Genomic DNA, 21,478 nt, shown 5'->3' on the forward strand with positions numbered 1-21,478 from the left:
CCTGATCTATAGACGCTTCTGTCTCATTAAGGAGGATGATGCTGAAACACAATTAGCCACAGTAAGAAAGGTGGTGTGTAATATCACAGGAGTGGTTCCAAGAATTCAGAGGCAGGAAAAGTCACCAGTGGATCAGCCTAGGGCTGATCAAGCCTTTAAGACAGAACCTAAGAGACAGGCAGGATGTTAACAATAGAGTTGGGGTATGAGGTGGGAGACGTAGAAAGAAGACATGGAAACCTGTGTCTCCAGAAGGCATGTAGTGGTGTTTATGCTGGAGAGGAGGACTGAGGCTGGACTGGCAGGAGGCTGAACAGTAAGCCAAGGAACTTGGAGTTCACGCAGATAGTAATGGGGAGCCCAGGAAGTTTTCTGATTTGATGAAGATCCATCTGAGGGTGATAAACTCTATCTAGTGCTGCAAGGTAAAAGGAAAAAAACAGCAATAACCCAAGAACAGGCCAGTTGATTTGGTAACTAGCATATCAGAAAGTGTATGTCACCACAGTAGTCTGAGTGGAGGGAGAGTAACCAGTTCAGTCATCTCCCTAATCTCTCCCCTATCATTCTTCCCCATCTCTGAGGTTTGGCCTTTGAGGCAGTTCCCCATGAACAGAGTTACTAAGTGGTCTGAAATGTAGTAAGTCCTCTCTGGGATATTTAAGAAAAATTCCTTATATGCAAAAAATGTAAAAACCACACTGGAAAGACATGGCTTACACAATTAGAAAGGTAAATAGTATCATGTATGGCAGAGGCAGCCACCCAACGTTATCACGCTTGAGGTGTAGCTCCAAACATACAGGGTACAGAATTCAAAGAAGGAGGGGGAGAAGAGATTATGACACCAGAAAACCATTTTTGGCTTTTTTCCCCCTTTTTCTTTTTTCCCTGGTTACTTGTATTATTTTTCTTATTAGAAAAGCAATTTATGGCTCTTACATAAAAGAACACCAAACAAGCAGAACAACATAAAAAAATGTCCATAATACCACTCAATAGAGACAACAATTAGCCTCTTTATACAAATTCTTCAAAATCCTGTCTTATGTATATTTATTGTATATATGTACATGTGGTGTGTTAGTCTTGTCATTCAGTTGTGTTCGACTCTGCAATCCCATGGACTACAGACCTCCAGGTTCCTCTGCCCATGGCATTTTCCAGGCAAGAATAATGGATTGGGTTGCCATTTCCTTCTCCAGGAGATTTTCCGATCCAGGGATTGAATCCAGGTCACCCATATTTCAGGCAGATTCTTCACTATGTGAATCACCAGGAAAGTGCTATATATGTACACATGATTCCATTAGGTAATACTGCTTGTAATTTGTCTGTGGTGTTGTTCAGTTGCTAAGTCGTGTCCGACTCTTCACGACTCCATGGACTACAGCATACCAGGCTTCCCTGTTTACTATGTCCATTGAGTCAGTGATGTCATCCAACCATCTCATCCTCTGTCACCCCTTTCTCCTTCTGCCCTCAATCTTTCCCAGCATCAAGGTCTTTTCCAATGATTTGTCTGTAGCTAACTATAATTTACAAAAGTAATGGATGGTCATTTATAACTAACAATTTATTTATTCCATTTAACCCCTTATTCATGAGTTAAGAAAACATTTTTGAAAAGGAATATAGATAAGAAGCCACTGTTTATCTTCATTTTATTCATTTATACATTTCCGCTCTCTGAAAGTCACATACTTATGTAGAATGTAAATATTTTTCAATTGTCTGACACTTAAGAAAGACCATTTCTGGACACCTTCAAAAACACACGAGTTATAAAGGAAACATCTGGACAGATTTGCAGACTAACAGTGAACAGATCAAGAGAAACTCCAAATAAAATATGAGGCAAATTAATCAGCAATTTTCAAGGGGTGTGGTTTGAGCAGCTGCTTAAGTTATTTTTTATTCAAACTGGAACCAAATTCCTGAAGTAGTTAAGATTAGAATGCATCAAAAGCTTAAAGTCATCTTATCTTCTTATACCACAAAGATCTTCTGTTTGTGGATACTATCTCTGAGAAGGTCAGGTTGGCTCTTAGTAGGGAAACTAGCAAGCACTAACTCTGTTTCAAATACTGTCAAAGATGGACATTCACAAAGAATAATGAAGGAAAATGCATTAAAGGAAGTGGAAATGTCCCACCATGGAGGAGAAAATGGTAAGAAAGAGCTTGTCAAAATGTTGGAAATGTGTCCCACTTATCTTATTACAATAATTATTATACTTATCACTGTTAATAGCAGCAGCTGTCCATAACAACAGATTCCCTGCTAAGCACTGTATTTCTATCAGATAACTGTACTTTCTAAATATCTTCTAGATAGTTATCCCTCACAAAAATCCTATGAGTTAATTATTTTCCCACTGTATGCAGCAAATTACTTAATTTCTGAGTTGAAGTCTTTTTGCAAGTAATTCGTTCAAGGTTACAGAGTTTATAATGGGAAAACTGGGACTCAAACCAAGTCTTGGTCAATATATTTTGAACACTTACTTTCAGGTGCTAAGAAAATTATGGTGAGGAAAAGCTGGCAAGGCAGGTAAAGCTGACATGAATCAAATAACGCCCGAAAAAAATGTTTAACTGTAACTGTGACAAAAGCAATAGATCTGACCTAACGCAATCTAAGATCTAAAGAACAGGAGTTGCCTTGGGGGAAAGGGAGGGGAAAAGCATTCCAGGGGAAAAGCATTCCAGGCAGAAGGCTCAGAAGGTACAAAGATGACCTGATGATGAGAAGGAATGTGCTGAGGACTGAAGAGTGAGGTGGGGAGAGCTGTGATATGAATCTAGCCATTTCAGATTTGATAGGTGAGATTGTACCTTTCACCCCATGTACAATGTTTTATGTTCCTGTTTGTTTAGTTGTTAAGCTGTGTCCAGCTCTTTTGTGACACCAGGTACTATAGCCCGCCAGGCTCCTCGGTCCATGGAATTTCCCAGGCAAGGATACTACAGTGGATTGCCATCTCTTTCCCCAAGGGATTTTCTCCACCCAGGGATCAAACCTGCATCTCCCGCACTGCAGGCAGATTCTTTACCACTGAGCCACCATTTTACAGAACATGGCAAAAATATCTTCTTTATCCTAGGCACTCTGGGAATTTATTGCCGGTGTGGTATTTTTCCCCTTGGGGATAAAAGGTGAATTCAGGTAAGCAGTGTTATGCAGCCTCTTACAAGAATCTTTAGGAGCGGGAATAAAAATGGATATTCCAGAGCATGAATTTCTGTGTTCTAGAATACACATCTAGCATACAACTAAACAACCCCAAAGTGGAGATTTCAGCTGCAAATGGAAGAATGGCATGCAGTCTCTGGAGCCAAACTGAGGCACAGCAAAGTTATCCTGGAGAGCCCAGAATGCAGGAACATAGGCAACCCAAGGATAGCAGAATAAAACTGCACAGTAACAGGCCTAACGTGAAAATGACAGAATGTATTTCCAGCTGACAGGCACGGCAGGTGACTATTCTCACATCCCTGCTCCCCAACCCAGAGCTGGGTGGCTTTGATAAATGGCTGATTATTCTGAGACAATTTCCCCTCTCAGATGGTGCCAGAGGTAAAGAACCCATCTGCCAATGCGGGAGACGTAAGAGACACAGGTTCAATCCCTGAGTTAGGAAGATCCCCTGGAGAAGGAAATGGAAACCCACTCCAGTATTCTTGCCTGGAAAACCCCATGAAGAGAGAAGCCTGGTGAGCTACGGCCCATAGGGTCACAAAGATTTGGACACGACTGAGCAACTTAGCACGTACACACGCACGCACAATAGTACCTACCTCACAGAATGATTCTGAGAATGGCATGAGTTACAATACACGTCAAGTGTTTAGAGAAGTCCTTGCACACAGTAAGTATTCAATCAATACAAGCTATTACTGCTACTATTATAATTAATGCTATTACCATAAAAGGCAGTAAGCAGTTAAGAAAAGGAAAACATCTGCAAATATACAAGACAATGGCTTCCCAGGCGGCTCAATGGTAAAAGACTGCACCTGCCAATGAAGGAGATGTTGGGAACATCCCCTGGAGGAGGAAACAGCAACCCACTCCAGTACTCTTGCCTGGAGAATCCCATGGACAGAGGAGCCTGGCGGGCTACAGTCCACGGGGTCGCCAAGAGTCAGAAACAGCTGAGTGACTGAGCACGCCCGCACACAGACACAACAGGTTCTCAAACCTGCAAATACCTGTGAATCACCTGGAAAGCCTGTGCAAAATGTAGATTCCTGGCCTACTAGAGGTAAGGCTTTAGGAAACTAAACTTCTCCTAAGCTCCTGGCACGATACTGATATAGCTGATCTAAGCACTTAGAAGGCATGACTTGAAGGCTGAGAACCTAAAACAAATCTTAAGGCATCAAATAAGGTATTTCATTGTAGGGACTTATAAGGAGAACTTTATCAAACAAATTTCAGATTTTATTTTTGCTAAGGCAAAATGAAACAAATTCACTTGCAAAATCTACTCCGAGGAGAAAACTGAATAATCAGAATCTACTTGATTGGTAAAATACAGTGTTTAGTTTTAATAACCACTCCCACAAATTATTTAAATCTTTAGTTTCAAACAGTTCAAAAACGTTACTGTATGCTCCACTATCAAAAAAAAAAAAACCACAAACAAACCTAAATTAAATATCTGGACAGTGGTGTGTATGTTCTTTAATTATCAGATTTATTTTCTAGTAAAAATAATAGAGCCCATCTTCAATCATACACAGAAAATTCTTTTCTGCTAGCACACAATAAAACTCTACAGATTCTCTGACTTTAGCTCAGGATTTCTCACTAGGTAACTAGTATAGATTATTGGTTGGTTGGTTTTAGTTATTAAGTCACGTCCAACTCTTGTGGTTGGCTTCAGTCGCTAGGTCATGTCCAACTCTTGCGACCCCATGGGCTGCAAGCCTACCAGGTTCCCATGTCCGTGGGATTTCCCAGGCAAGAATACTGGCGTGGGTTGCCATTTCCTTCTCCAATTATAGATTATTACTTACAGGAATTATTTACAATAACAAGCGACCTTCTCAGAAAAATCAAACAAGTAACTAACTTCAAGGAAGGTGAAATCATTGGCCTAATGCACACATCTGGTGAACAATGTCCATGAAGATTATAAACTGAAGGTATTATTTCTTTCTTTTTCTCAAAACCCATTACACAATCCGACACTTGGAATCTTTCTTGACCCAACAAAGGCATGGAAACACTGCTTGGGCTCTTTATAATAACAAACAATGCACATTCCTGTTTTATTTGCAAACATAATTAGCAGCAGCTGCTACTTACACAGAATTTTTAACAGAAAATACTTTACGTACTGAAACCAAATATTTCAGGACTTAAAGAGCCTGAGGACAAATGAAGTCGTCTTCTTTTTTTAAATTTAAAATAAGCTGTAACAATTAGCTTCTACATTCCTCCATCTGATTTTTAAAAATGACTAATAACATTTTCCAGATACTCAGAGGAAACAGCTGGACACATCTGTCAACTCAACATCTCTGGAGTGAAAGAGAAACTTGATACTTTAATACCATACTTACATATGAGGGCTCAGTTCATAGAAATTTCTGTTCCTGTAATCTTCCACTTTCTCTGGTGAATAAATGGGCAATGACCGGTATGGGTTGACGGATATAACCACACTTCCAATGTATGTCTGCAAAAGAAAGAATAAAATACAACCATTTTAACATCTTACGTCTTAGTGTCGCATGGCTTTATCCTTTTAAAAACACTAGTTCTACTATACTCCAGTATAAAATAAAAAGTTTTAACAGTGGTACACCCTAAAAATAATTTCAAAATTTTAAAAATAAAAACACTAGTTCTACTGCCTGATCATTTTGTACTTTTCAAGAACACTTTACATCTCTGAAGATAGATAGCCGATAATGTTTATTTTGCTGATACATGGAAAGCACAGATTTATACATTGAAAAAAACTTTCAAAATAAATCTCTAGATTAACTCATGATCCTGGATAAGAGTCCTACACAACCCTGTCATACTTGCCAAAAATTTCATCACTGACCACAGCTAACTGTCGGCAAGACTATGCTTTCCTGGATTCCAGCTACAGCTGGTGCTTCCCTCTCTCATCTTTATCCTCCAATTTCAGTCTATAGTGACCCAGGCTTCCCCTCCTCCCTGCCCACCCTACCTATCCAATGGGACCTTGACTTTGGCACTGCCCTTACATAGTCTGTCCATCTCTACAATGGGTTCAGATCACACATAACTCAATATCAGAGTTACAGCTTTCCCTTGGGCATCTTGCTTGGAGAATCCCATTGACAGAGGAGCCTGGCGGGCTACAATCCATGGGGTCACAAGAGTCAGACACAACTGAGTGACTACACCACCACCACCACTCAAACAAAATAATTTCATATTACATCTAACGGACTTCAACATCAGAATTGAAAAGTACTTCCTGAAAGAGTACATTTCATGTTGAATTTAAATTTAATGCAGAATTTAAATGTACTTTCAGAAAGATCAGTGCTGTTATCTTAGCAAACAGTAATCCTCTCACACTGCAAACCAGAACATTATTTATGTTTCTTTCCATTTCTATCTTAAATTCTCAGCAGCAAGAACAGTTAGGTCACTTTGTACAAAGACTAGCACAATGCTGCAAGCATTAAGCATAAGTTACTTAAGTGTAACTCATCTTAGCAGTTTCATTTTTCCTTTCAGTTTCAACATTATAAAGATGGCAGGAAGGGGGATGCTAACAAAAATACGTCAGTTACGAAAAGGCTTTTTAAGAAAAAGGTAAAAAAAAAAAGAAAGGAAAGAAGAAAAAGCTCACTTCCAACTTCCCCACCTTTCTAGGGTCATGCAGCAAAAGGTGACATTTTTAGGCAACAAGTTTTTCCAGTACTGTCACCACTGGATTCAAGGACACAGTTAGATCTTTCTAGAAAATTAAACAGAATATGAAAACAGAACAGTAAAAATGTTCTGATCTTTTTTTCAAAATGTGGGTCACAATTATTTTAATTATAAAAGGCTTTTTCCCCCAACCTAGAAAATGGAACAGGTCACCTTTATACCTCTTTTCATCCTATAAGAATACAATCATAGCAAGAGCAGACAGGACTGCTGCCGTAAAGAAAGACTCTCAGCTCCCATGCAATTAGGGTGTCTATTTCTGACACCCTAGCACTAAGGACCCATTTATCTGGGCTGGCAAGCAAGGACTCTGTTTCCTAACTTATCCCACTTGGGCAAGAGTTTTCCAAAAAGGTTTCTTCACACTCCAACCCACCTGACAAGTAGATGAGAGATGCTGGACACTGAATAATTATCTGAATAGCCTGTAGCTAATATGCTAGAATTAGTTAGATTGGTAGATATATAATACAATAATTGATATATTCCTTTAATATCTGCTGATTGAAAGATGAGCCTTCTTTAGAGCAAAAGTACATGAATCTCCCTTTTTAAGGTAGTTTCTTGAATACAATGATTAAAATATATATTTGCTGTTAGGAGAGAAGCCAGTTAGTTACCAAGTTGCTCTTTAAAAACAAATTTCAAAGTGGCTAAATTCTTGATAAAAATCTGCCTGTGGGGCATTCTTGCATGAAGAAGAAACTCAGCGGCCTCAAACCCAAAATCAAAAGCCACACTACTAAGATTCTCTTTGTTACTTGTGATTTTTATACATACTGCATTATATGTGCTTCCCTGCCCGCTTCCAGCTATTTTCCTCACCTAGAATAGGGCTGGCCCATGAATGTCGTCTCATAAATATTTAACCGAATGACTGATATGCACAAGAACCAGTCAACATTAAGAATGTGGATGGTACAAACCACTTTCATGTAACTATTCTTCAGTTGAAACACATCAATAATATCAAGTATATCAGCATACAGAGCTTAATATTTTATTAACCTGTATGCCACCTGTTGCCACCAAACAAACTCAAAGTATATCCTTCCCCCAAGACAGGGTTCCTTGTCCTGCTGTGGCAGACTGTTTGCAAAGATGGCTGGAACAATTCCTACCATCCCTATATGCAAACCTTTTGGAATGTGACTTTGCCACTCTCTCAAGAGATAAGAGTTTATCCTCCAACCCTTCAATCTGGACTTGTCTGTGTGACGATTTGACCAGAAGGACATTATAAGATCAAATACAAGCAGAGGTTTGAGCATTTGTGTTTTAGGATGTGCCTTCCCCCATCCTTTTAGAACTGTGGCTGGAAACTAATGAGAGTGAGCTTGGACTAGCTCTCTCCAACGAGAGGCCACACAGAAAGCCAAGGTGCCTAAACTACACAGCCTGACAACCACCAGAAACATGTGTGTGTGTATGTGTGTGTGTTAGTCACTCAGTCGTGTCCGACTCTTTGCAATCCTATGGACTATAGCCTGCCAGGCTCCTCTGTTCATGGCACTCTCCAGGCAAGAATACTGAAGTGGGAACAATTTTGTACAGAAACTGCCCAGTAGTTAGGCCTATTTCTTTCCTAAATTTAAGATGCTAACAAAAACCATCCTACTAACAGTCTATTAAATATCCTTAACAAAACGCTTTAGAGAGAGATGGATAAAACCTCAGTATATAGTGGCTTTAACAGTAGAAAACAGAACTGGAAAATCAGATAACTATGTGAAGTAAATGCCATGAACTGTACCGTACACTATAAGCTTCTCTAAGGAAGTGTGTTGATAGGAATGAAAATCTGAAGTGAAGTGTTAGTAGCTCAGTTGTGTATGACTCTTTGTGACCCCATGGACTGTAGCCCACCAGGCTCCTCTGTCCATGAAATTCTTCAGGCAACAATACTGGACTGGGTTGCCACTCCCTTATCCAGGGGATCTTCCCGACCCAGAGATCAAACCTGGGTCTCCTGAATTGCAGGCAGATTCTTAACCATCTGGGCAACCTTCAGAAACATGAGTGAGGCCACTCTAAATCTGCGGGGGTATCACAGCAACGATTACCAATATACCAATGTGGCTCAACAAATTTTTTAAAAAAAAGGGCCAAGCAGAACAAGCTTTATCAATCTAAATAAGCAAAACAGTAAAAGACACCATGCTCTCTCTCTACACTCCACTTTATATGTCTCAGATATGTATCCTGTAATCTTTAACTCCTAGTAGGTTTGTCCTCTACCATGATACCTGCCTGCCCTTGCTGTTTACAGATTTTTTTTCCTTGGGTCTATGTGTATTAGTCAAAGATTTAAACATTCCCACATCTGCCAAGAGAAAAACTCTAACGTTCATAGTCACAACCCTTCTTTCTCAGAGACACCAAAGACACTCTTGGTAGCTGTTGACAGGCTGGGTGGAACTTACAATCCTATTTCAGTTTTAGGCAGCTACCTACTCTACATTTAAGTAACTGCAATAATAGATTAAATCTCCTTTCTAGGGAGCAGACCAGTACTGACCAGACAATTCATTTTTACATCAATTAATATTTGGACCTACAAATGACATGCATGTATCCCTCGGTGTCCCTGGGGGATTGGTTCCAGGACGGATGCGCAGAGACTGACTCAAATCCAAGGATACTCAAGCCCCTTTTAGAACAGGGAGTTTTGTATGTATTTGCATATAACCTACACACATTCTCCCTCCCCCGTGAACTTCAAGTCATCTCTAGACTACTTATAATACCTTACACAATGTAAATGCTGTGTAAATAATTGTTGATTCATGGCAAATTCAAGTTTTGCCTTTTGGAACTCTCTGGAATAATTTCCATGAATATTTTCAATTTGCGGTTGGTTGCATCTGTGGATGAGGAACCCACAGATACCAAAGGCTGACTGTACTTCATTATTTTAACAAGGAACTGTATACAATTTAAAGTCGGTATTTTCTTATTGCAGCATGCTCTAAAAAGGATCATTAAGTAACCACTGGAATAAAGAAGCTGGAGGTAAGATACAGTTTCTTAAACTTAAGTATGCGCACTAAAGATCTGGGCATTATGTGTCCTTTTTATTCTGAATATGCCAAGGAGAAAAAAAGAAAAGAAAGAAAAGTATTGTAAGCCTTTTTATAAGAAGGAGCAGTAAAAAGGATCCACCTCTTGCCCCTAGAGTTCCACTCACTCGACTGGACTAAGTAGGTACATACTGGCTCCGATATACTGAGTCCAACACCAATGAGCTAATCCTGACTCGAATGGTGCCCATGAGAGAGCCCATAAAAGGTCTCCAGCAGCTTAGCTCATTCCTACCAGACCTCTTCTGTGCTGCACTCACATTCCACCTGGTCCCTCTGTTCCAAAGGGCTCACAGAGCAACACCTACTGGAATCCAGAGCCTGTTCTTCTATTCAGCTGATCACACCGAAAAGGACTCCTTCACATAATGGCAAAGACCACTTCCCAATTAGGTTCTATCTACCTTCTCCACCAGGGGCAAGTCTGGCTCTCATTTCCCTCGGTGGATGGATGGATGGATGGATGTGATCAATCCATGTCCTTTTTAACTCCATGTAACCAACCTCCTAGCAATCCGAGCTTACCACCTCCATACTCCCAGCCTTCAACAGCCCCAGTCCTGAAGCGTGCAATCACCTGACAACGGAAGGCCCCCCCAATCTCACCACCCTGTAGACCCAGCCTCTGACCTCTAGGAGGGAAGAGAGAAGGGAAGGGAAAGGAGTGGGGAGAGAAGGCAAAGGGAAGAGGGAGAGGAAAGGCGCTACCTTCCCACAAATGGCACATTCAATTAGCAAGTTTATCTCTCACTTCTCAAGGGCAGACATTAAACCAAGAATGTACAAACATTCCTAAGTCAAAACAATCTAAAACTCCAGATATCTCTAGAATTCCAGAACAGGAGCCTTGTAAATATCCAAACAATACTCAAAAGAGGGCTCCACCTGTGATGACAGGGGAAACTGAAATCTTTACTGAAGGCCAGGCACCCCACAGGCTCCGCTCTCCAGACCTCAATCCGGAATCCAGAGGAAAGGGCCCTGACAGACATATAGCCCAAGGACCATGCATTTCATTCTATAGGAAAGTTCTTCCAGAAGCCCATCCTCAGAAATATCAACTGTCTAGAGAAAGGCCAGGCATTAGCATCTTTAACAGTGTCCCCAGAAAAAGAACCAAGTAACCAAGGTTAAAAATAGTGCTTGGAGCCTTCACCCTCAGGGCTCAGAGGACCAGGTTTTACTTTCAAACACAGCTGCATTGGCCTATCTTCTATTTAAATTGTCCTATGTAATTAATTCCATGAACACTTCAAAAACAAAAGAAAATTCTCCCAGCTTCAATTACTTTCATCTTAGCCACATTTATAATAAACTCAGCATATGGCATCTCAGTACACCACAGAGAAACAGAGGCTGCACCTGTAAACGGGGGCCTTCCCATGGCAGTATGTTTCAAACCTTTGACTATGACTCAGTGTAAAAATAATTTTCATCACAACCAAGTACTTGTGCTTGAATGTAATTTACATACACATACATGTATACATATGTATGAAATAAAAGTTTCACAAAACCATAAATATCCTTATCATATGCAATAAGTACTGATATTCTTTGTTCAACACTATTAATTTTCATTACAAGATGTTTTAAAACTGCTGGTCCTAACCCACTAAATGGTTTCCATCACTTAAAGGCTCAATCTTGTAGTTTAAAAAGTACTGCTAACAGAGCACTTCATCTTTTTTTAGCTGTCGATGGCTTTGAGATGCCAGTGAAAGCTATGAACCTTCTCTCTCCAAAAAACACACATGTAATATGCACATAAGAGTTTGCATACAGTCAATACACCAGATTACAAGTTCCCACCCTAAGGAAAGAAACAACAGCCACTAATGGAAAAAGAGAGACAGAGGGGAAACAAGGGAAAAAAAGAGAGAAAAGCAAAAAAAGAAAGAAAAGGAGTAAGAACTGGTCAAACTAATTCTAAAAGTATCAAACTGAAGAGTCATTTAGAATAAGAGCCAATACCTCAGCTCAGTGAGCCGAGCGCTTTATTACAGCACTGAGTCAGAATACAGCCTAACTAACAAGAAGGGCCAAAATGAGAGACAGTATTCTGTTTCTGTTGAAAGGACACATGCAATACATTTTGGAAAGATATCTAACCAGAAACACTTTTTTTTCAAGTTAAAAAGGAAAGCACAGTTTTAATATTTTGTGTGTCTCAACTATGCAGAAGTGTATACATATTCTTCCAAAATGCCAAGTTCACCAAACGCTAGCAAACATACAGAACAGTCACAAAGGTGTCACATCTTCATATCATAGTTCTTCGCAGTGCAACATTAAGATATTTAGAAGCCCTAACCCTGAAAGCTTGTATTTCAATTCCCCATATGAAATTGAAAATAAAACTATAACTAAACCATAAATAACATAGGAAATCCTATAGTGACTTCTTTTCACCATGGTGATTACTTGGAGGCTTCTTTTCAAGTATCAGATTCTTCCAAAATATTTTTGAAGCCCCTGTTCTGCTGAGGCTCTAATTTGGCATCCCATATGCCAGCTTCTTCCTTTCTTCAGAACGAATTTTAGCCATTTATTTACAGTCACCGTGGCCTCTTAAAAACTCACCCCCCACAGTTATTGAAGTTTCTGGTATATAATATACACTGAAGCACCTCTTTACTAAATTCTTCCTAAATCCCCATGAGACAGAAATGAAGTCTCCATCTCAATGTCCTTAACAATGGAACACAAAGAAGTTAAGTGCTATGACCACATTATCTAACAAAAGTGGAATCAGGACAAGAAGCCAAGAATCTGTTCTCTTTTCATGAGAGCACACAATCCATGCTGCTGTCAGGCCTGGGAAGCTTTGGCAAAAAGTGGCCAAGAACACCTCATCACAGGAACTTGTGTTGTACACTGCTTTACAACGGGGTCTTCACCTTTGTATAACAGAGTGACTCTGTTGGGCAGAAGCCTCTTTCTGACTATTGGAAGAATTCGGACATCCTTACGTCACCAGAAATAAACAAAACAGAAAAGGGGAGAGAAGATCTTCTAGTTACAGGAAAATTTTTTATCTCAACGGAAAAGAATTTTTTTTCCATTATTTATCCCAGCACATAAAGCTGTGCCTACAACTTGAAGAAACGCAAGACACTGTGTCACGATCATCCTTTTAACTTGAGAGAAACGAATCAGCAAGGTGGCAATGGAACAGGTCATGTTAATTTAAATAGTTTCAGTTCGGTTCAGTTGCTCAGTCGTGTCCGACTGTTTGCGACACCATGCATCACAGCATGACAGGCCTCCCTGTCCATCACCAACTCCCAGAGTCCACTCAAATTCATGTCCATCGAGTCGGTGATGCCATCCAACCATCTCATCCTCTGTCGTCCCCTTCTCCTCCTGCCCCCAATCCCTTCCAGCATCAGGGTCTTTCCCAATGAGTCAACTCTTCGCATGAGGTGGCCAAAGTATTGGAGTTGCAGCTTCAGCATCAGTCCTTCCAGTGAACACCCAGGACTGATCTCCTTCAGGATGGACTGGTTGGACCTCCTTGCAGTCCAAGGGACTCTCAAGAGTCTTCTCCAACACCACAGTTCAAAAGCATCAATTCTTCGGCGCTAAGCTTTCTTCACAGTCCAACTCTCACATCCATACATGACCACTGGAAAAACCATAGCCTTGACTAGACGGACCTTTGTTGGCAAAGTAATGTCTCTGCTTTTTAATATGCTATCCAGGCTGGTCATAACTTTCCTTTTACTTAATGCTATTTAGTCTAAAATTTCATCAAAAAACATTCAAGAATATGTTGGGGTTCTCCAAGTCCCAGTCTTCAAGTTATGTTATTTTCACCTCTAAAGTAATAATAGTTCAAATCCAGAATGGGTCAGGACTCAAGTAAAGTAAAAATAACCTTTCACAAGGCTGCACACCACATTGTCTTGACTGAATTTAGGCTACAGTGTTTAACAAGTAAGCGGCAAATTTTTCAAGAGCCTTCTTTATGCAAAACATCGTATTAGGCACAATGAAAATGTAAAACACTCCTGTGGCCTGTGCCCTGAGATTATAACAGAGCTTAGGAGGTGAGACTTCTATATCATAAAACATAAAGTTTAAGGGTTATCCATCCTAGCCACAAAAACAGATGAAATAGGATTTAAGTGATTCAGCTAAATGAACTGTGGTGTTGGAGAAGACTCTTGAGAGTCCCTTGGACTGCAAGGAGATCCAACCAGTCCATCCTGAAGGAGATCAGTCCTGGGTGCTCACTGGAAGCACTGATGTTGAAGCTGAAACTCCAATACTTTGGCCACCTGATGTGAAGAGTTGACTCATTGGAAAAGACCCTGATGCTGGGAAAGATTGAGGGCAGGAGGAGAGGGGGACGACAGAGGATGAAATGGTTGTATGGCATCATCGACTCAATGGACATGGGTTTGGGTGGACTCTGGGAGTTGGTGATGGACAGGGAGGCCTGGCATGCAGTGGTTCATAGGGTTGCAAACAGTCGGACACGACTGAGTGACTGAACTGAACTGATAGCTAAATGAATGCATTAGTCTTCTTTCTAAAGGAGTGCTTTGGGTTTAAATGAACGTCACTGTCAACTGCAGAGACCCGAGAATGTCCCAGAAGTTGGAGGACTTGGGCAGGTCTAAAAGGATGGACAAAATTCAGATCAAGTAGCATTCCCCCAAATAGTAGCATGAGATTTGGTTTTCAGATCACAGTTGAACCCTCCTCTTTAAAAAAAATTTTTTGCTAAGATTGTTATATGCTTCAAATGTATTTTTTTTTTAAACTATGAATTGCTGGAGCCTCAAACCAAATATCTTCACACCCAGGTTCAACTTTGGCTCACAAGTGCCACAAGGTGGAAGTAACCCAAGTGTCCACAGATGGATAAATGGGTAAACAAAATATGGTATACAGATATAATGGAATATTATTCAGCCTTTAAAAAAAAGGAAATTTGACACATGCTATAACAAGGATTAAAACATGGATAGCAACATAAAGGCCCACCCAGCCACACTTCAGACGAAGAGAAACAAACAGCTTATCTTGAACAAAGACCTTCTGTGAATAACAGCCTAGAAAATAAGACTGGGATCAAACTGTAGACAGCCTGAAATGTCAAGGTGAAGAGTTTGAGCTTCAGTCTGGAGGCAGTTTTGAAGTAAAAGTCAGTGTGTAGGGTGAAGGGGTTATTAGATGATGAAACTGACTGAATTTGAACCCAAGTCACCCTTGGACCATTAAAAAGGGTTTCGAATTGTGGTGCTGGAGAAGATTCTTGAGAGTCCCTTGGACTGCAAGAGATAAAACCATTCAGTCCTAAAGGAAATTAACCCTGAATATTCATTGGAAGGACTGATACTAAAGCTGAAGCTCCAATACACTGGCCACCTGAAGCAAAGAGCCAACTGATTGAAAAAGACCCTGAGGCTGGGAAAAATTGAAGGCAGAAGGAAAACAGTGCGGGAGAGGATGAGATGGTTGGATGGCATCACCACTCAATGGACATGAACTTGAACAAACTCCAGGAGACAGTGGAGGACAGGGAAGCATGGCATGCTGCAGTCCATGGGGTCGCAAAGAGTCGGACACGACTGAGCCACTGAACTGCAACATCCTGACTCAGATGTTGCACTTTATGCTCAAGATTCCAGGCCGTCACATCACAAGGCTTCAGATGTTACCAGCAAGGCTTTTCAGCGCTTGTGTGAACCTGGGTGCATTACTGAACCTCTCCAACTGCAGCTGCGTCTCTGGACAAGGAGGACAAGATCTGAGGGTTAAGTGAGATCATGTGTTAAAGCACAAACCACAGCGCCCGACACACAGCAACTATTCCATAAATATTATCTACTCTGATTAGGGAAACTCACAGTTTGACTCCACTGGAATCTACTGGCTATTATAAACAGCCAATTCCGGACTCGAGTATCTCAGTTAAATTCATCAATGAGCCCTATGATGCTTACCAAATGGTCTTACCAAATGGTCTCTGTGTACAGGGAACAGGTGAGTTGTCAATATCAGAGGGGTGCATGAGGTATGTACGGTCTTAATGAAGTGGGTATGAAAAGCCTGAGATACAGAAAATACCTAGACAAGAAAAGCTGGTGGAATCTGCAGCGATGACAACACGCTACTCACCTCACATGGAGGAATTTACCCTCTTCTTGGGTCTTGGATCTTGGGAATTTGATCACAAGACATTAAGACATTACGTGCCACAGCATTTTTAATTTAGACATCTGTCTTAATTGGTTTTTGAAAGACAGCTTGGTCTACCAAACTCTTCAGTTGATTTTTTGGACACAGTTCAAAGTTGTGAAAAGCTGTCTGCCTATGTGAAAAATAAAGACACACTCACGAACTCCCTGAGGAACCCATCACTGAGCTACCAGAAAAGCTGGGACCCAAGCCCACCCAAGAGTGAGTGTCGATGAGTGTAAGAGTGCATTACAGATTAAAGCAACATGAGTTTGTGAAGACTTCCTTTCCAGGTACAGTATCCATGTGCTCATCCCGTGCTCATCCCGTGCTCATCCCCTGCTCAAGTTTCTGCTTTTTCTGCTACTGACTGGTATTCTCACTTTCTACTCCATAGCTGGCCCACTGCAAAGACTTATTCACAGTTTCTGCCTGTACATGGCCCACCATGACCTCACCACGTCATGAATGCCAGCATCTTCTCCTGTTGATTTTTTTTTTTTTCACAGTATTTCTCAACTCAAAGTTGGAGGAAAGAATCAAGCCCTGTTCATCTTTTTATCTATGCTTTGCCATCAATCACTGGCCTTGGATTAGCAGGCTTGTCAGGTGAGCCTGGTCCCTGACAATCTAGTCTGAGACATGCCTTAACCACCATATGATAATCCTTTGTTCTTGGGCTGCCAGTCATTTCAGACTATGAATTAAGGAACTATATATGAGTTCTATGCTACACTGAAATACCAACTAAAAATATCACCTCGGGCAGTTTTATTTCAGAGCAGGATAACACAATACTACCTCATCTTCACTGAAATAAACTCTGTAATGAATAAGTATTTTCCAAATATGTACCAATTTTAAGACTCTGTTATGTGAAGTAATTAGCCTCCAACTAATAAAAAAAAAAAAAAGAAAAAAAAAAAAAAAAGTAAAAAAAACAAAAAAAGAAAAAAAAAAAAAAAAGACTCTGTTAACGAAGGTACAGAGTGGTCCCACATTACAGCTTTGCTACCAGCTACAAGTCTTGAAAATAATATTATGCAGCTAATTGAAAGTAGTAATCCAACCAAAAGGCTTCCCTGGTGGCTCAGTGGTAAAGAATTCACCTGCTAATACAGGAAGCTCAGATTCTATCCCTGGGTCAGGAAGATCCCTTGGAGAAGGAAATGGCAACCCACTTCAGTATTCTTGCCTGGGGAAATCCCGTAGACAGAGGAGCCTGACAGGCTACAGTCCATGGGGCCACGATAAAGTTAGACACGACTTAGAGACTAAACAACAATAACAACAATCCAACAAAAATGAAATCTGTATGATGAATACCAAAGAAAGAGGGGCGAGGGGAAAAAGGGAGTGCGGACAGACAAAGAAAGAGTCAGAGAAGGGGAGAGAGAGAGAGAGAGAAATACTCTGCTTATAAGAAAATCTCAGGGTCCAAAATCTTGGACTAAAGTCATTCTGGGTTTCTAAGATTTTCTGATGGTCATGGCCCCAACTAGGTACTCCACTCCAACTATGTGTCAAGCACTGGGCTAAAATGCCCCTTAATGTCCAACACAACTGAACAAGATAAGCATCAAGACACCTATATTATAGATGAAAGAACTGACCAGCACTTACTTCAGTGGTCACAGTGGTTGTGAGTGGCCAAGATACAACCTTGGTCTGTTGGCCCATGCCTTTCCCGATATACCACATGGTGTCTCACCCTCCACCTCTCCACGACAGAGCTAAAGGAACACAAGAGCCTCTCCTTAGAAATCAGGTTTATCATTAATACCTATCTGCACTATAGGTGTAAGAGCAGAAATAAACACATATGTAGAAGTGAGGGCTGAATCAGCCACGTGAACTGAGCAAACGTCTCCTGTGCTGAATTGTTCCCTCTACTCTGTGCTCCATCTTCTTTTTTTAAGATCCTGCCGTGAAAGCACAGAGTCTTAACCACTGGACCACCAGGAAGGAAGTCGCCCTACGCTATGCTCTCAAAGGTAAAGGACCACATGCAGCTGTCCGATGAACAGGATGAAAAACAATTTCCTCCCAAGATCTTCTCCCATCTTCCAGAGATAAAAACACCATCCTAAAGGTTGCTGTCACTTTTCTTTGACTAGCAAACACCTAGTTTAGAACTGAACATACTTGCTCCCTGCCAGAATAGTGCATGTCACTGCACCAATGAATGCTCACTCAACACATGGCAGGAATACTGATTATCACTTCCATTGTCTGTCTGGGTTGTTGAGACTGCCTCGCTCCAAACCCACACATTCTTCAGTATCATATTCAATTATGTTGAACAGCACTCTGCAGGCTGAGAATCCTTCCCTATTAGTGGTATCACTGATGTGCATGGTAACTGTAAAGTCAGCAGGACTGTTAGTAAGAACTACCAATCCAGACTTTCTGGGTGTGAATCCCTGCACTATCTCTTACCACTGTGTGATCCTGGTCAGGTTACTTAAGTCTTGCTGAGCCTCTTTCTTCATATGTAAAATGAAGATAGTTTTAAAATCTACAGTGCATAAGACTTTAGTAAAACTTAAACACTCTGTGTTAGTCACTCAGTTGTGCCCAGCTCTTTGCAACCCCATACATGGGCTGGAGCCCATCAGGCTCCTCTGTCCATGGGCTTCTCCAGGCAAGAACACTGGAGTGGGTTGCCATTTCCTTCTCCGGGGGATCTTCCCGACCCAGGGATCGAACCCAGGTCTCCTGCATTGCAGGCAGATTCTTTATCATTTTAGCCACCAGGGAATCCCAAGAACACTGGAGGGGGTTGCCATTTCCTTCTCCAGAAGATCTTCCCGACCCAGGGATTGAACCCAGGTCTCCTGTACTGCAGTAAGATTCTTTATGGCTGAGCCACCAGAGAAGCCTTAATTTCCCTCCAAATCGAACTTCAGATATGACTTCAATCAGAACATTTACATTAATATATTATGAATATTAAACAAATATATCAAGTACCAGATAGTGCCTGCATGATGAAACAACTCTCTAGGCTTGGCAAATAACAGATAAACATGTGTCCATTTTGCAAGTTTAAAGAGGAAAAATTTTTCCCATCACCAAAGGTTTTAAGAGAGCTTGGACAGGTTGAAACTGGCAAACTTTTACCAAAAACTAATTGTTTTGAAAAGCAGTCCAAGAGTTAGACTGTGCTCAGAAAGTAGACACAACAGCCTTGTGATCTGCTGCTTTTCACCAGCTTTGTTTAGCTTCCTAATGCTATGGCTCCATTCCAAACACCAAAGCTACACTCCTGAAAACACATTATTTGTTCTTCATGTTTCCTTAACAATCTACCTTTTCAGCCAACCAAGCAGGCAGACTATGCTCACCACGAAGCCCTCACACACACTGAAGTCTAGGCATTTCACTCCACCAGCTGAGGAGTCCCTCCTTCTTCCCCTATTTGGTTAAGGCAGGACGGGAGGTGGCATTAAAGAAGGCTCTTGTTTCACACAAATTTGCTGGGTCTGGGTTCTCTGAGAAAGACTGACCCACTCAGACGAAGGAGAACCTCCTACTTCCAACTTTAAAACAAAACAAAACAAAAAATTTTCATTTTAAATCAAACTTACATGATCTGGAAGATGACCTACCTAACTAGCATTACTTCTAGAAATGGGTCCTGAAGTAAGAAAATTACATTTTTATGTTATGTATCCCTATACTACCTGTTTTTTGTTTGTTTGTTTGTTCTCCCAAAAGCATTTGTTATTTTTGTAGTTTTTTTAAGGCTGTTTAAAGGAAATTAAAAAAAAAAAAGCTGGAGAACATCTAGGTAGCAGGAATAACAGTAAGTGGACATCTGAACTCTGCCAACAACGCTGTGGGCCGGGAAAAGAGACGAGCCTCCAATGAGACTGCAGTCCTGGCTGATACCTTGATGGCAGCCTTCTGAGGCCCAGAGCAGAGGACCCAGCTAAGCCGTCCCACAAAAAGAGTCAGATAATAAATGAACATTATTTTAGGTCACTAAATCTGAGGCAATCTATTCTGCAGCAAGAGAAAAATAGTACACCATTTATACCAAATTCTCAAGAATAAATGTTATCCTCAGGAGGTAGGAATTTTCATGTGCATAAATGAAAAGTGACTTTGACACTTCAAATAAACATATAAATGTTAACCAGGATTATTTTCACTTGCTTTGCAATATTTTAAACCAAATATAATTACATTTAAATATCTTTCATAAGAGCACTGAATCTCATCCTTACAGATATCCTAATCTTACTACTGACTTCTAAAAATTAAGATAATTTTTACTAGATTTTGAAAGCAATCTTATCTACAATTAGTTTGACTTAAGATCCTAAAATTGGACTAATTCAAACCTCTATATCTAGATGATCCCCACCTGACAGTCAGATAGAAAACAAACTAAATCTACTTGTCAGCATCAAAAATACTTCCTGTCAGAGGATGGACGCCTTGGTTCTTTAGTTTCCAAATTTGCCCTGAGCCTTGTTCTTGCCTAAATTGCACCTTTCCTGTTCCGGAACAGAACCACAGTCCTGACCAGTCACCCTAAAAACAGCATCACGTCTAGCTGGGTCTCCTGCATTTACTAGTCCACCCGAAACCCTGCCACTCTCCCATCTGGCTGAGGGTGGGGGCAGGGCACCAGAAGAAGGCCTGACAGGACAGAAAAGAATACGGCAGAGCAGGGATCAGGAATGTCAGAGCCAGCATTTCCCACCACTGACCGAGCCCACGGAGCACCGGCCTGCCCCGCAGCTGGGCCCAGCCTGCACCACATCTGCTACGAGTGAGGAATCAAAGCAAACAGTCTCTGATTCTACCCGTTACCCCATCGGACCAACATGCCCTCTACCTGTTGTCACCTGATCCTCCTCCCTCTCCAGTGGAACAGTCTTCCCACAAGGACCACGTCAATATCTGGAACTGTCTCAGATTTAGAGACTCTGCCCGACTACAGACAGAGTGATAAACCAACTCCAGCTTTAATCAGTGTGTAAACCCAGCTCAAAGCAAAGAACAGACAATCCTGAAGCATGCATTAGCATCTTTCAGAAAATACCAGATCCTACTTTTATGAGGATCCCAATTCTAGTACCAGTTTCTAAAGATCAAGACAATTTTTATCAAGACTTTCAAAGCAGTCCTTTTACAGCTACAATTCGTTGAACAGGAGATCCTAAAACTGGACTAATTCAGACTTTGACAGCTAGATGATCCCCATCCTGACAATTCAGATAGAAAACAAACTCAAAGTGCTTGTCAGCACCAAAAACACTTAT

General features: G+C 40.9%; 1 protein-coding gene across 4 annotated transcripts in view; it reads right to left on the bottom strand.

The window, feature by feature from the left end:
* The window catches only part of MYO1B (myosin IB), a 188,322-nt gene that overhangs the window by 126,794 nt on the left and 40,050 nt on the right, over positions 1–21,478 (bottom strand). For all 4 annotated transcript variants that reach the window (XM_043910537.1, XM_043910538.1, XM_043910539.1 and 1 more), the window contains one exon: positions 5,574–5,689. In XM_043910537.1, coding sequence (XP_043766472.1) covers positions 5,574–5,689 — 116 coding nt within the window. The remainder of the gene's footprint in view (positions 1–5,573; positions 5,690–21,478) is intronic.

This window comes from Cervus elaphus, chromosome 8 (genome assembly GCF_910594005.1).
Source record: "Cervus elaphus chromosome 8, mCerEla1.1, whole genome shotgun sequence".
NCBI lineage: Eukaryota > Metazoa > Chordata > Mammalia > Artiodactyla > Cervidae > Cervus > Cervus elaphus.